This window comes from Guillardia theta (assembly GCF_000315625.1).
Source record: "Guillardia theta CCMP2712 unplaced genomic scaffold GUITHscaffold_85, whole genome shotgun sequence".
Lineage (NCBI taxonomy): Eukaryota > Cryptophyceae > Pyrenomonadales > Geminigeraceae > Guillardia > Guillardia theta.
Window position 1 is genome coordinate 1 of NW_005434589.1, and position 11,747 is coordinate 11,747.

At 56.4% G+C, this 11,747-nt stretch overlaps 3 protein-coding genes across 3 annotated transcripts; 1 reads left to right on the top strand and 2 right to left on the bottom strand.

The window, feature by feature from the left end:
• Positions 1–357: 357 nt before the first annotated feature.
• On the bottom strand, positions 358–1,029 carry GUITHDRAFT_115460 (hypothetical protein; the record flags this gene model as incomplete). Its single annotated transcript, XM_005825235.1, has 1 exon — positions 358–1,029. The coding sequence occupies one exon, from the start codon at positions 1,027–1,029 to the stop codon at positions 358–360; it is 672 nt and encodes a 223-aa protein (XP_005825292.1).
• Positions 1,030–3,791: 2,762 nt separating this feature from the next.
• On the bottom strand, positions 3,792–5,344 carry GUITHDRAFT_115461 (hypothetical protein; the record flags this gene model as incomplete). The annotated part of the gene is made up of 12 exons (XM_005825236.1): positions 3,792–3,845; positions 3,903–3,935; positions 3,990–4,019; positions 4,073–4,117; positions 4,188–4,226; positions 4,276–4,339; positions 4,376–4,435; positions 4,551–4,610; positions 4,660–4,721; positions 4,786–4,845; positions 4,900–5,151; positions 5,195–5,344. 12 exons carry the CDS (start codon positions 5,342–5,344, stop codon positions 3,792–3,794), a joined length of 909 nt encoding a protein of 302 aa, XP_005825293.1.
• Positions 5,345–7,352: 2,008 nt separating this feature from the next.
• Positions 7,353–11,591, top strand: NUP155 (Nup155, nuclear pore complex component; the record flags this gene model as incomplete). Its single annotated transcript, XM_005825237.1, has 5 exons — positions 7,353–7,787; positions 7,835–8,166; positions 8,244–10,749; positions 11,090–11,484; positions 11,561–11,591. The coding sequence occupies 5 exons, from the start codon at positions 7,353–7,355 to the stop codon at positions 11,589–11,591; spliced, it is 3,699 nt and encodes a 1,232-aa protein (XP_005825294.1).
• Between the last annotated feature and the right edge of the window lie 156 nt (positions 11,592–11,747).

Here is an 11,747-nt window from a genome sequence, read left to right on the forward strand (position 1 = left end):
CCTCCCTTCTTCCCCCTCAGCTCTTCTCTGCAGGCCCCTCCTCAAAGCGATCCCCTTCCCCCGGTCGCCTCGTCCCGTCCGCGGGTCAGCAGAGGTAGCTCCCGCAAACTCCTGCCATTGCCATGACCCCCGGCCAGCAGCCCAGCAGGTGTGAGCCCGCGCAGGCTGGTGAGGGCGAGCTGAGAAGTCAGCTACACCATTGTTAACGACGGCATCCCGGCAGCTGCTGGGTGGTAGACGCTGTCGAGAGGAGGAGGAGGAGGAGGAGGAGGAGAAGGAGGCATTCTTTTTCTCGTCTTATTAACACATGACAACACAAACCTCTCAGCACATATAGTCCAGCAGGACCCTAGCTCGTCAACCCGAGCTGAACTCCTGCAGCAGCCAGTCCTCGTTGAAGAACTGGAGTCGGTCGACCCCCGTGAACGAGCCCAGGTCGTAGTCGGTCAAGAAGCCCGAGACGAGCAGGTCTTGCGGGTCAGTTGCCAGCAGGTCAACCTCGTGGATCCCCTCCTCTCCGCCCAGCAGCTCGGTATCAGCCCGCTCCTTCAGCTGCGGCGCGTCGCTGGTGAGGGTTAGGGGCACGTCGGATGGCTTTACGGGGGTCTTAATCTCCCCCACGTCCAGAAGGTGCTCCATTGCTGCTTTCTCCAGCTCCTCCTCGCACAGCTTGCACTGCTCTGCCGACAGCAGGCAGCTCCCGCACAGCAGCTTGTGGAAGCACGTGACCCCCTTCCCGCACTCCTTGCACATGCTCTTGCCCTTGACGAGCACGTTCCCGTCGGGCGCCTTGGAGTTCAGCCGGATCGCTGACTTTGACATGCTCGGAAGCGCGGAGCTGCCCCAAGTCGGCACGACGCAGGTCACAAACTCGCCCCTGCGCGTGCACTCCTCGTGCCTCCCGCGCTTGAGGCAGCGAGTGCAAGGGACCTGCTCGTCGCACCGCAGCTTCTGCATCTTACACCTGTCGCACGCGATGGTCGTCTTGGACAGCTGTCGCTTCTTGTGGACGAAGCGAGGCAGGTCCATCCGGAAGGGGAGGGACGCGTTCATGGTAGCAGGAGGAGGGACTGGTTTGGAAGGGCTTAGCTTTTCCTAGTCGTCGTGGCTGATTATTTCTGTTGGCTGCTGCTCCAGTCGTCGAGCCCTGAGTCTTCGGCAGCTTCTAATTTCCTCCTCCCTCGGACTTCCTGTGGGGCACCAACAAGTCAAACTCTCATGTCAGCCGTGCTGGAATGCAGTCCAGCCGCACGCACGGTCGTCGTGGGGGCATCTGACCAAACATGCTTCCTCGAGATCTGATTTCAACTGCACTCCTCTTTCTCCTAACTCGGTCGTTCCCTCTTCGTCTTTCTCACTTGAGGCTTGTTTCTCTAACACCATCACTCCAGGCTCGAAATCGTTTCTTCAGCTCACAGATTTCTTCGACAGAGCTCATCCTCAAGGCAAGATGGTTCATATCGGGAGAGCACGCGCAGACAAAACGGAGCTCAATTCCTCCTAAAACTCTGAGAACTGTTCTGCTTTTTGCGTTTGTACCAAACAAAACACTGATTGTTCCAGTAAACCCCCTGGAACATCAAGACTTCCTGAAAATCTCTAAGATGAGTCTCTGCAAAGAATCTGCAGGGAATGCTCTTGCTATCTCGCCTCCTCTTGTATCCTGCGAATTTCAAGGCACTGCTTTCGGCTTTACAGCTTTTCCGCCTTCTTTGCCTCAGCTCTCTCTTGAACTCATCATATCCTCGTCTAATCGTGATAAAAGCCTGCTTCGCAGTAGCTCTTCAGACCTGCTATGATTTCTTCCCCTTTGCCTCCTTGCTTAGCCTTCCACCTCCTCGGTCGATGCCAATTTGTTCAGGTGACTGTCTCGTGTCGCTTCTAATGAATTTCGCCTTTTCATTCCTCTAAACTCTTTCTCTTGCTCTTTCTTGCTGACCAACTCATTCGTATACCTAATCTATGTCTCATCTCACCATACTCGTTGCCCCATCCGGCCTGAGCGCCACTCTCTCACTTCACTGCATAGTGGAAGAGCTTCACCAAGAAACTCTGACGCATGCCCCTTTACCCTCTCCTCTCCGTTTCTTCACAGCATTCATCCCTTGCCTTCAGTTCTTCTTCTCTTCCATCGTTGCCTGCTGTGGTGTGCTCTACTCCTCGCTCGCCGCCCTCCCCTCCTCCCCTCTTCCCCTTCCTCGCCATGACATTTTCCGTACTTCACATGTGAAGTACATGTGAAGTAATTTGTACACCCTACCCCCAATGAGAATTTTTTTACTACCCCTACCCCCGCAATATCCACCCTCTAGAGTTTATCCACCCCCATATCTATATTTTGATTTCAGTACCCCTTGTTGAACACGGAGGTGTTCTGTATCACCCCTACTTTAGAGATCAAAGTACCCCATAAACCACACACTTGCAAGCACCCCCACCTTCCTTTCTGTCCTCGTACTGCCTTACAAATACCCGCCTGTTTGACAACCCACCCCCTGTGTTCTGAGTTTGTAGATCCGTATAGCACCCCTACTTCAATCACTACCCCCTTGGATATCACCCCCTTTATGACCTATGAAATACACCCCATTGATAAGGTCTTGATACACCCCACCCCTCCATGAAATCTTCTCCGTAAAATTCCACCAGACAGCTCACTACCCTACCCCTCCATTTCACCCTCTTCAATCCTAGAACCACCCCACCCTAGATATCAACATTTTGATCATTCTCACCCCACCTGTATCGTCGGGCAGTTTCCCCCTTACCCACCCATCCGATTCGATCTTCTAAAAATACTACCCCCTTTTCTACTTACATGTACCCCCTTCTATCACTCAAGAATGAGTGATAAGATCGTGTTTTAAACCCCCTACCCCTCCTTTTGTGTCTACAGGTCTACCTGAGGTCCATAAAACTTTTCCCGTACAGCACCTTTACCTACCGGTACTAGCACCACCCCCTACCCTCACACAAACTCTTCTTGTTGCTACACCCACCCCAGGGAATACCTAGCATCAACTTAGAATTAACCCCCTACTTACCAAGTACCTACCACCCCACCATGCAATGAACTTGTTAAACTCGTGGTACCCTACCCCCCTTCCCTAAAACGACCCGGCACTTCCGGGGTACAGGCCACCTTGTTGACCTAATTTTTTTTCATTTTAAAGACTACCCCTGGTAAATACGGTACATCACTGGGAAACCACCCCCTCCAGCTAGCCCCCCGCCCCCGCCGGGGCCCCTTTCCGGCCATCGCCGGGTTATGCAAGCCTCGTACTATTTATTACTTAACTTTGAGTAAAAGACCAGCCTCGGTGGTGACCGTGAGCCTCCGATGCTCAGCGGCTCGGGCCGGAGTCGGTCGGAGTGACGGTCCGATCGGACCGGCCGGTTACCCGACTCCGGGCCACGCTCCAGGCTCCGGAAGTTAGCGCTCTGCATAGCGCTATGGTCACAGGTTGTTACTAAGTTAACTTGAAGGCCCGGCGGCGGCAATCCGATCATCGGATGATCCGATGATCGTCCGGCGTGAGCGGCAAGATTGTCCTCGTACTGATTTTTAATTCAACTTTGAGTAAAGAAGACAAGGCGGGAAACACGGAAAGAACTTATAGTTCCGAGTTCAATCAGTAAAGATAAACTTGAAAACTTGAACCAATCCAGCCCATGCCACTGACGAAAGTGAACTCAGCTCTAGTGACAATCGCGGCGATGCCGCTGAGTCGCCAAGACTTGAAGTTAGAGGAGGCGAGTCAACCCGTGCCACGGTCAGCTGGCCCGGGGAATCAATCGCTCGAGTCACTGGAGGACGCGGAGTCTTTCTTTGCTTGCTTGTCCTTCTGATCCGAATGTCACACGACGCTGGTAGGAGGGGAGGAACGAAGATCGTCTCTCACCTTGTGCTTCTTGTGCTTCTTGTGCTTCTTATCCTTGGAGCGCACTCAACATTAGGGCAGAGACGGGCAGAGAGCAGGAGATGGCACCTTCTTCTTCTTGTCCTTCTTCTTCTTCTCCTGTGCAAAGGGCTAAGAGGCGAGCAAACTTGACGAGCTCACATTGTGGTCACCTCCTTGAGCATAGCCTTGAGCTTCTTCATCTCATCCTTGTCGCCCTGCTCGAACTCAACAAGTGAGGAGTCTGGACAGCAGCAGCAGCCGCAGCAGCAGCAGCTCGTCCTTCACCTCCCTCGCGCTCCCTCCCGACATCCTCCGTGCATCTTGCTGCATCAACAAGTCAGACGAGAAGTGATATGCTGGGGATGGTGGCTACGTCTGGAGATGGTGACCTGACGATCGCGTAATCGCCGGATTGACCGTCATGGCCCCTCTTGCTTCTGTTGAGGCAAAGATGGTAAGAAGACAATCATCACAGGCAGATTTCAAACTTCTTCTGCAGCAGCGCCCAGGCATCTTCACGGAATTGTCCAGGGCTGAGGGTTCAGTGAAGTCAGGATCGGGCAGCCCATGGAGGAGGAGAGGAAGGAGGAGGAAGGAGGACGCAAGGGGATGGGGAGGGAGTTTTGCAGGGATGGGCAGTCAACAAACCGAGCAAGTGGGTCATCGATGTCGATCTTCCTCTCTCGATCCCTGTGGCCTCCAGGACCACTGCAATGTCCTCTTCAGCCTCCGGAAAGCAAGTATCACCTACTATGACCTCCTCCTGCTCTTCTCTACGAGGTATTCTGCGTTCTCCGGGTCCAAGTCTCTGCCAGATGCCTGAGCAAGCGAGGTCAGCCATGCTCATGTCCACGTGGCAAGGAGCTAGCATAGCTCAAGGCACCTGTGACGCATACTTCATGCTCAGAGAGATCTTCCCCTGCTCCTCGTCGATCTCGCACACCTATCCATCCTCCCTTCAGCACTGTCCTCCGCTCCACCACCTGAGCACGCTCACCTTGACCCACACATCATCACCAACATCAACGATGTCCTTGGGTTCAATACGCGTACCTCGACCAGAGTCCGTCAACTGACTGACATGGACGAGTCCCCACTTGGTGCAGCCCTCGATCTCCACGAAGGCTCCGAAGTCGGCAACTCGAACAACCTTTCCCTTCTTGATGGAGTACAACTCCGGCATTCTCCCTATCGGACGTGCTTGTTGTTGCCCCCTCTGGCTCGCATCGAAGGGCCTCTTTGTTCCACACTGAGCGCAACATCAGCGGTGAAGTCATATCCAGATTCCAGACCTTGAAGCATTCAGTCTTGCTCCCAAACACGTTGGCCTGACATTTCGGGCACGTCCAATCATTGTCCCTCCTTTGAATCGGAGGACCTGAGCCCCCTGGGCCTGAGAGTCCCGCCCTTCTTGCAAAAGCCTCTGCCCCGGAGACGCTCATCTTGCGTCTGCGGAAGTTAAAACCAACGTCGAGTAGCGGAGACGCAGTTCACCTGTACTCGCGGTATGCTTCATCCTCTCCACCCCCACTCTCTCTCTTCTGGCCACGATCCCTGTCATCTCTGCCTCTGTCTTCTCTTCCCCTCTCGAGCCCCCTCCTCTCTCTGCTCCTCTCTCTTTCCTTGCTTCTGTCCCTGCTTCGGCTTCTTCTGCTCCTGCTCCTGCTCCTGCTCCTGCTCCTCCTGTCCCTGCTCCTGCTCCTGCTCCTCCTGTCCCTGCTCCGGCTCCGCCTATCTCGGCTCCTGCTCCGCCTGTCCCGGCTCCTGCTCCTCCTGTCCCTGCTCCTGCTCCTGCTCAAGTCCCTGCTTCGGCTGCGCCTATCTCGCCGCTGATCTCTGTCTCGACTGCGCCTATCTCGCCGCTGATCTCTGTCTCGACCTCTACTTCCCCCATCTCTGTCTCTGGACAAGCTCCTGCAAACGCAAGGTGAAATTAGACGCTTCAACCCATGCCATCATGCAGTACCATCCCCTCCCTGCCCCCCCTCCCCGACCTCCCTCTCCTTTTCTCCGGTCCCACCTACCACCGGCACCCGGCCCTCGGCGTTTAAATCCTGTTCACTCCGCATCTTTCCCACATACTGGCAATCACCCACTCCCTTGATCCTCATCTTCTTTCCTGGTCCTTTCTCGCTACCTCTTCTTTTCAGCCCTTCCCGCCATCGTTGCTCTGGCACAAGAACGTCCCTCGTTGCGTCCCACACAGTTCCTGACTACCCTTGCCCTTCATCATCTCATCTCCATCATCTCATCTCCACTCCTCCATCCATCCTTCTCGTCCCTTCATTCATAATCCCTCCTCTTCCTCACTCCTTCCTCCTCCTCCCGCCCCCTCTTTGCCATTTTCTCCCTGCAGTTTACCTATTAGGTCGCATTTCTGCCGTCGTGTCCGCACTACCACTATTGAGCAACTGCTGGGGTAGGGGTACCAACAGATGGGTGGGGGTATTTACTCTCGGTGGTAGGGTATTTACAGGGGGTTATATAACGTCAATGGACGGGGTGACATGCAACAAAAATGGTAAGGGGCGACAATAGAAGGGGTGGTGAGAAAATATCAAGGGGTAGGGCTCGTCGAAGTGAATTCACCGGGGGTGGGGTGGGTCCCGCCCGGATCCTCAACTTCAGTCTCTGCCCCACAGGATTTTCTAAACTCACACCTGGGGCGAGCTTGAAATTTCAATCTGAAATTGAAAAAAGTACCCCTCCATAAAGTACCCCAACCCCCTATTTATACTAATCGTGTGAGTCAATGTACCCGTACTTTGAATGTGGATGACCACCAGTACCTCCTCAACTTCAACATTAGTACCCCACCCAGATATTTGGACGATATCACCACCGGTGATCATCTCTCCTCCCGCCCGCTTCATGCTGCGGATCCTCGTGCGGCTCGAAGGAGAGAAGGCGGGGAGAAGGAGGGAGAGAGGAAGAGGAGAGAAGATTGAGAGGGGAAGAATGACATCAAGGATGGCGAAGAGGAACAGGAAGGGAGGGAGGGCAAGGGATGGGAAGAGAGCGAAAGTGAGAGGAAACAGAGAAATGGGGCAAGGAAGCCTGTGGAAGGAAGGGGGGCGAGGGGATGTATGGAAGATGAACGTGATAGGATGTCAGGGAAAAATGATGAAACAGATGTAACATCAGTGAGAAAGAAAGCGACAGTGAGAAAGGACGTTCGATGCTGAGGATGAAGAATGAAGGACAAGGTGAAGGGCGGATAGTGTAAAACTCGGCGCAGTTGAAAGCGGGGGATTGATACGCGATGGTTGGAAGGAAAGCGAAGAGCGAGTAGATATCATAGTAGCATACATGTGTATGTTTGGGCTACAAGTGACGATGGTGAGAGTTGTTATCTGTCTTTGGTCAAGAATGCTTGTAGAACGAATTGAATCTCGATGCGGACGCGGCTATGATTTAAGTCGCTGAATTTCTTTGCTCTGTGCAGTCATCATGTCCATCTTTGGACATGACAGGTCATTCTTCCCTTCCAACGTGAGCCATGCCGGGGAGTCTCTGCGCTCAGCCGATCAAGCGCTGGATCCGGCTGTACACAAGGCTGAATCGTTGGCAAGAGTTCACAAGGTGAGGAGCTGCCATGTTGGCGGAGGATGCCATCGACTGACGGCAACGACGTTGCAGCTGCTGGATGAAGAGATGGACAACGATGAGAGGATGAGGCTGAGGGGTCAGTGGGCAGGAGAGCGCAACAGCGTGTATGAGGCAGACGACGTTGGGATCGAGTTCTCAGCGGAGAGCCGAGATCGCCTCCCGGACCTTGTTGTGAGCAGGTTGGAGAACATGCGGGACCTCTGCTTCTTCGGAATCCTGCGCGAGATCAACATCGCCTGGGCTTCCGTGGACGACGTCATCTGCCTTTGGTCTCCTGTAAGCCGTGCCTGCTGTGAACTTTCGTCCTCATATGCTCCTCCTAGGTCCCGCAGGAAGGGACTCGTCCTCCCGCACGGACCTTGCACTGCAAAGACTACGTGACAGCGGTCTGCCTCGTGCGACCGGACCCGAGCAAGACGTACGACTGCGACGGGATGCCCATGTTCTTCCTGGCCGTTGGCTTGCGAGAGAGTGTGGAGCTGTTCAAGCTTGAGCTGACTGAGACGGAGATCGTCATCCATGACACCAACATCGAGATCCCCGTTGAGTCGTACGTCTGCAAGATGGTCTCGACTCCACTTGGTCGACTCTTCATCGGGTGCTCCGATGGCTGCGTGTACGAGCTTCACTACGATGAGGACGATTACTCTTTGAGGTAAGGAGCAACCCCCCGCACACACACACCTGCCGCTTGGCCGCTACATCGTACTGAGAGCTGCTTTTTCTTGGCAGCTCCTTCTGGCGCCCGAGGAAGTTCCGAAAGAAGTCATGCCAGTCCTTCCGCTTCGATGAAATCTTCCGCGGTGTCTCGCGGATGATCAAGACGGTGGACACAGACCCCATCACTGAGATGGTCTATGATTCCTCTAGGCACATCCTCTACGCCCTCTCCCAGCAACGGGCCGAGCAAGACTCCCAGCGGTCTGCCATGCAGAGAAGCTACATCTGTCGCTACTCCCTCGGGCCTGACGGCCGGTCGGGAGTTCAGTACCTGGGCCGGTCGGACCTTGAGAGGGCAACGCAGGGGATCGAGCAGGCAAGGAGGATGCCGATGAGTCAGGGAGCGAAGGCAGCAGACCATGACATCGTCGCTGTGCATGCGATCGACGTGGCAGAGAGCGTGCAGTGTCAGTGTGTTCTGGTCACTTCGACTGGCTACAGGATCTTCCTCGAGTGGCAGGAAGGATCGAAGCAAGTCAGGGTGAGATCTACCAAGGCCCCTCCCTCTGCAGCTGCCGCCATGCACGGAGGCAGGAGCATGCCGGAGACGAGGGTGCAGTGCTCCTTGTACCGCCATGGCATCTTCTTGCTCGGCATGCCGAACCTGGTCGTGTGCATTGCTGGGACGCACAACCAGTCAGAAACGGAGGAGAGGGAGGTTTACTTTGAGATCCCGATGGCCCAGCATTTGCCGGATGCGTACGGTGCTGTGCAGATGTGGATGCTGGAGGAGGTGACCTGCCTTGCTGGGAGCGGATCTGCTGTCGTCCCTGCTGGGACCAAGGCGAACCCAAGGGGAGGGACCGTTCAGTCCACCAACGAGCTCCTGCAGCAGCACGTCTCGTCTCCGAGGAGGTTCTTGTGCATAGGAAGCAGCGGAGTTGTTGTCGTGCACAGGCAGCAGCCGTGGGAGAAGCTCAGGTTTGCCTCTCAGCACGCGGAAGCCTTGGAAAGCCAGGCAAGGATGCTGGGGAAAGAGGGCTGGCATTACTTCCTCCGGTTTCCTAAGGAGCAGGCATGCGCCTCCGCCATCTATTGGTGGGTCCAGGCAGGAGGAGGGCAGCAGCAGTACAGCGACCCGTCGAGGAGGAGGACGGAGGCTGAGCAGGCAGCGAGCGTGTTTTTCCACACGGCATACAACGTGGACGTGCAGCAGGTAGCGCACACAAGCTTCCGAGAGGAGGAGCTCAAGGAGCCGCGCATGCGCGGTTTGCTCATCGCCCTTTCAAGGTTCCTGCGTCCTGTCTGGTGGTACAAACTTTTTGACGCCTCCTCGTCCCTCCTCTCCCACTCCGAGTGGGAGCGACTGGTGTGGCAGCTGCAGCTCTTGGCTAAGTTCCTCACGGACAACGAGGACAAGCTGCCCAGGGGGAAGGGCCTGGGAATGACGCAGTCGAGGATGGCGCTGGGGAGCTCGAGCTTTGCGTCGTCGGTCAACAGCCCAGGGCTGCCGCTGTCAGTGCGGGAGATAAGGGACATGGTGAACATGTGCAAGGAAGTCTGCTCCTTCATGGCGATCGCAACTCGGAACGGGCTGGGCAGCATCCTGCAGGAGGTGGACTTGTCGCAGATCAAGGAGCTTGAGTTCAAGACGGCAGTCCTCCGGCTGGTGGGGAAGCCAAAACAGAACGAGATCTACCTGCAGCAGCAGGTGCTCGCGGTGATCGAGAAGCTTATCGAGCAGAGCCCCGCCTCGCAGCCTCGCCTCCTCCTCCCGGGCGAGCAGGCCTTCTCTCCGTCCTCTGTCAACGACTACATGGTGCGGTCGGCGATCAGGAGGGAGAAGCTGATCCGGGACATCGAGGAGCAGTGCCCCAACATCTTCAGACCCGCCGAGCACAGCAAGATGAGGGCCCGGAAGTGCCTGGCGGAGGCCCGGGAGTCCTACCAGTACCACCCCGATCGGGTGCAGCAGTGCCTGTCCGAGGCCCGGGAGCTCTACAACCGGGTCAGCAAGGACTTGAACGAGGACGACATTCATCGCATGTGCGACAGCTTCTGCGAGCTCAATGAGCACCTGGCGGCCATCCAGGTCCTCCTCAAGAGGTTCTCGGAGAAGTCGGAGCCCGTCTCCCCAGCTGAGGCCGCGAAGCTGCAGCTCCTCCTCCACCTCCTCGCATCCCAGTCGGACAAGTCCTCCTTCACCAAGGCGCTTGAGGTCGCTCTAGAGCACAAGGGGCTCTACACCTCCCGCGTGTCCTCTGTCGACGTGAACACCAACGAAGAGTTCCTCTTCCCTACCGTCTACGTCGTCTTCCGCTCCGTCCTCGATGACTCGAGCTTCGGGTCGCTCTGGCCGATCCTCCGCCGCCTTCCCCTCCTCAAGAAGTCCTCCGCCCCCCAGCACCACCTCATCGCCTTCCTCCGCGGCAGGCCGGACGGCCCGGACAAGCTGGTGGAGCTGTACAACGAGACCGGGCAGTTCTCTAAGGCAGGGGAGATCTGCTTGCAAGAGGCAGTGAGGCCTGTGGAGAAGGGGGTGCCGACCCTCGACGATCGCATCCGTTGGTACCGTGAGGTGCTGCTGCTACTTCTGATCCTTCCTTCCCACTGCTACTCCTTCTCTCCTCTCCTCTCCTCTCCTCTCCTCTCCTCTCCTCTCCTCTCCTCTCCTCTCCTCTCCTCTCCTCTCCTCTCCTCTCCTCTCCTCTCCTCTCCTCTCCTCTCCCCTACTCTTCTCCGCTCCTTCTCTCCTTCTCTTCTCCTTCTCTTCGTCTTCTTCTTCTCCTCTCCTCCTTGCAACTCGCTTGTCGACTCCTCTCCCTTCCCCCCTCTCTTTCCCCTCTGCTCTCCTCGCCCTTATCTTCCTCGCTCTCCCCCTCCTCTCAACCAACACCCACGTGACCAGCTGCGAGCAGGCCGCCAAGGCAGCGAAGCTCAACGGAGGCATGCTCAACAGTCAGCACCAGGCCACCATGCTAGACCAGTACGCGGACATCTGCCACATCCAGCAGCATCTGCTTGAGCAGGTTGACATTCTCCTCCGCCGCAAGCCCAGCAGCGCCCTCCGAGCCATGGCCGCGAGGATGCAGGAGAGGGCCATGGGGCTGCAGGACTTGTTCGGGTGCTCGGTTGACGCCGAGTGCTACGAGGTTGCTCTCGAAGTCTGCGAGCTGGCGTCGTCAGCTGGAGAGGTGCAGGAGGACGCCATGAACTTGCCGCAGGTGGTCAAGAAACTCTGGACCCTCCTGCTAGAGCAGGCGTGGACGGCGCCATGGGAGGAGGAGGAGGAGGCGCAGGACGTGAGGAAGAGGTGGAGGAGGGTGGAGGCGGCGATGGCGAGCGTGGGAAAGCGGTACATCCCGAAACCTGCCTTCCTCCCTCTGCAGGAGATCGTCGAGTGGCTGGAGGAGAAGGTGAAGCAGGAGGAGGAAGGGGGGGAGGAGGACGGGAAATGGGAGAGACGAGGAGGAGAGGAATTGCACAGGGAGAGGACGAGGACGAGGACGAGGACGAGGACGAAGCTGATACTGGTTCAGGCGTACAAGAACCTTTATGGTCCTTGCCCGGCGAGTT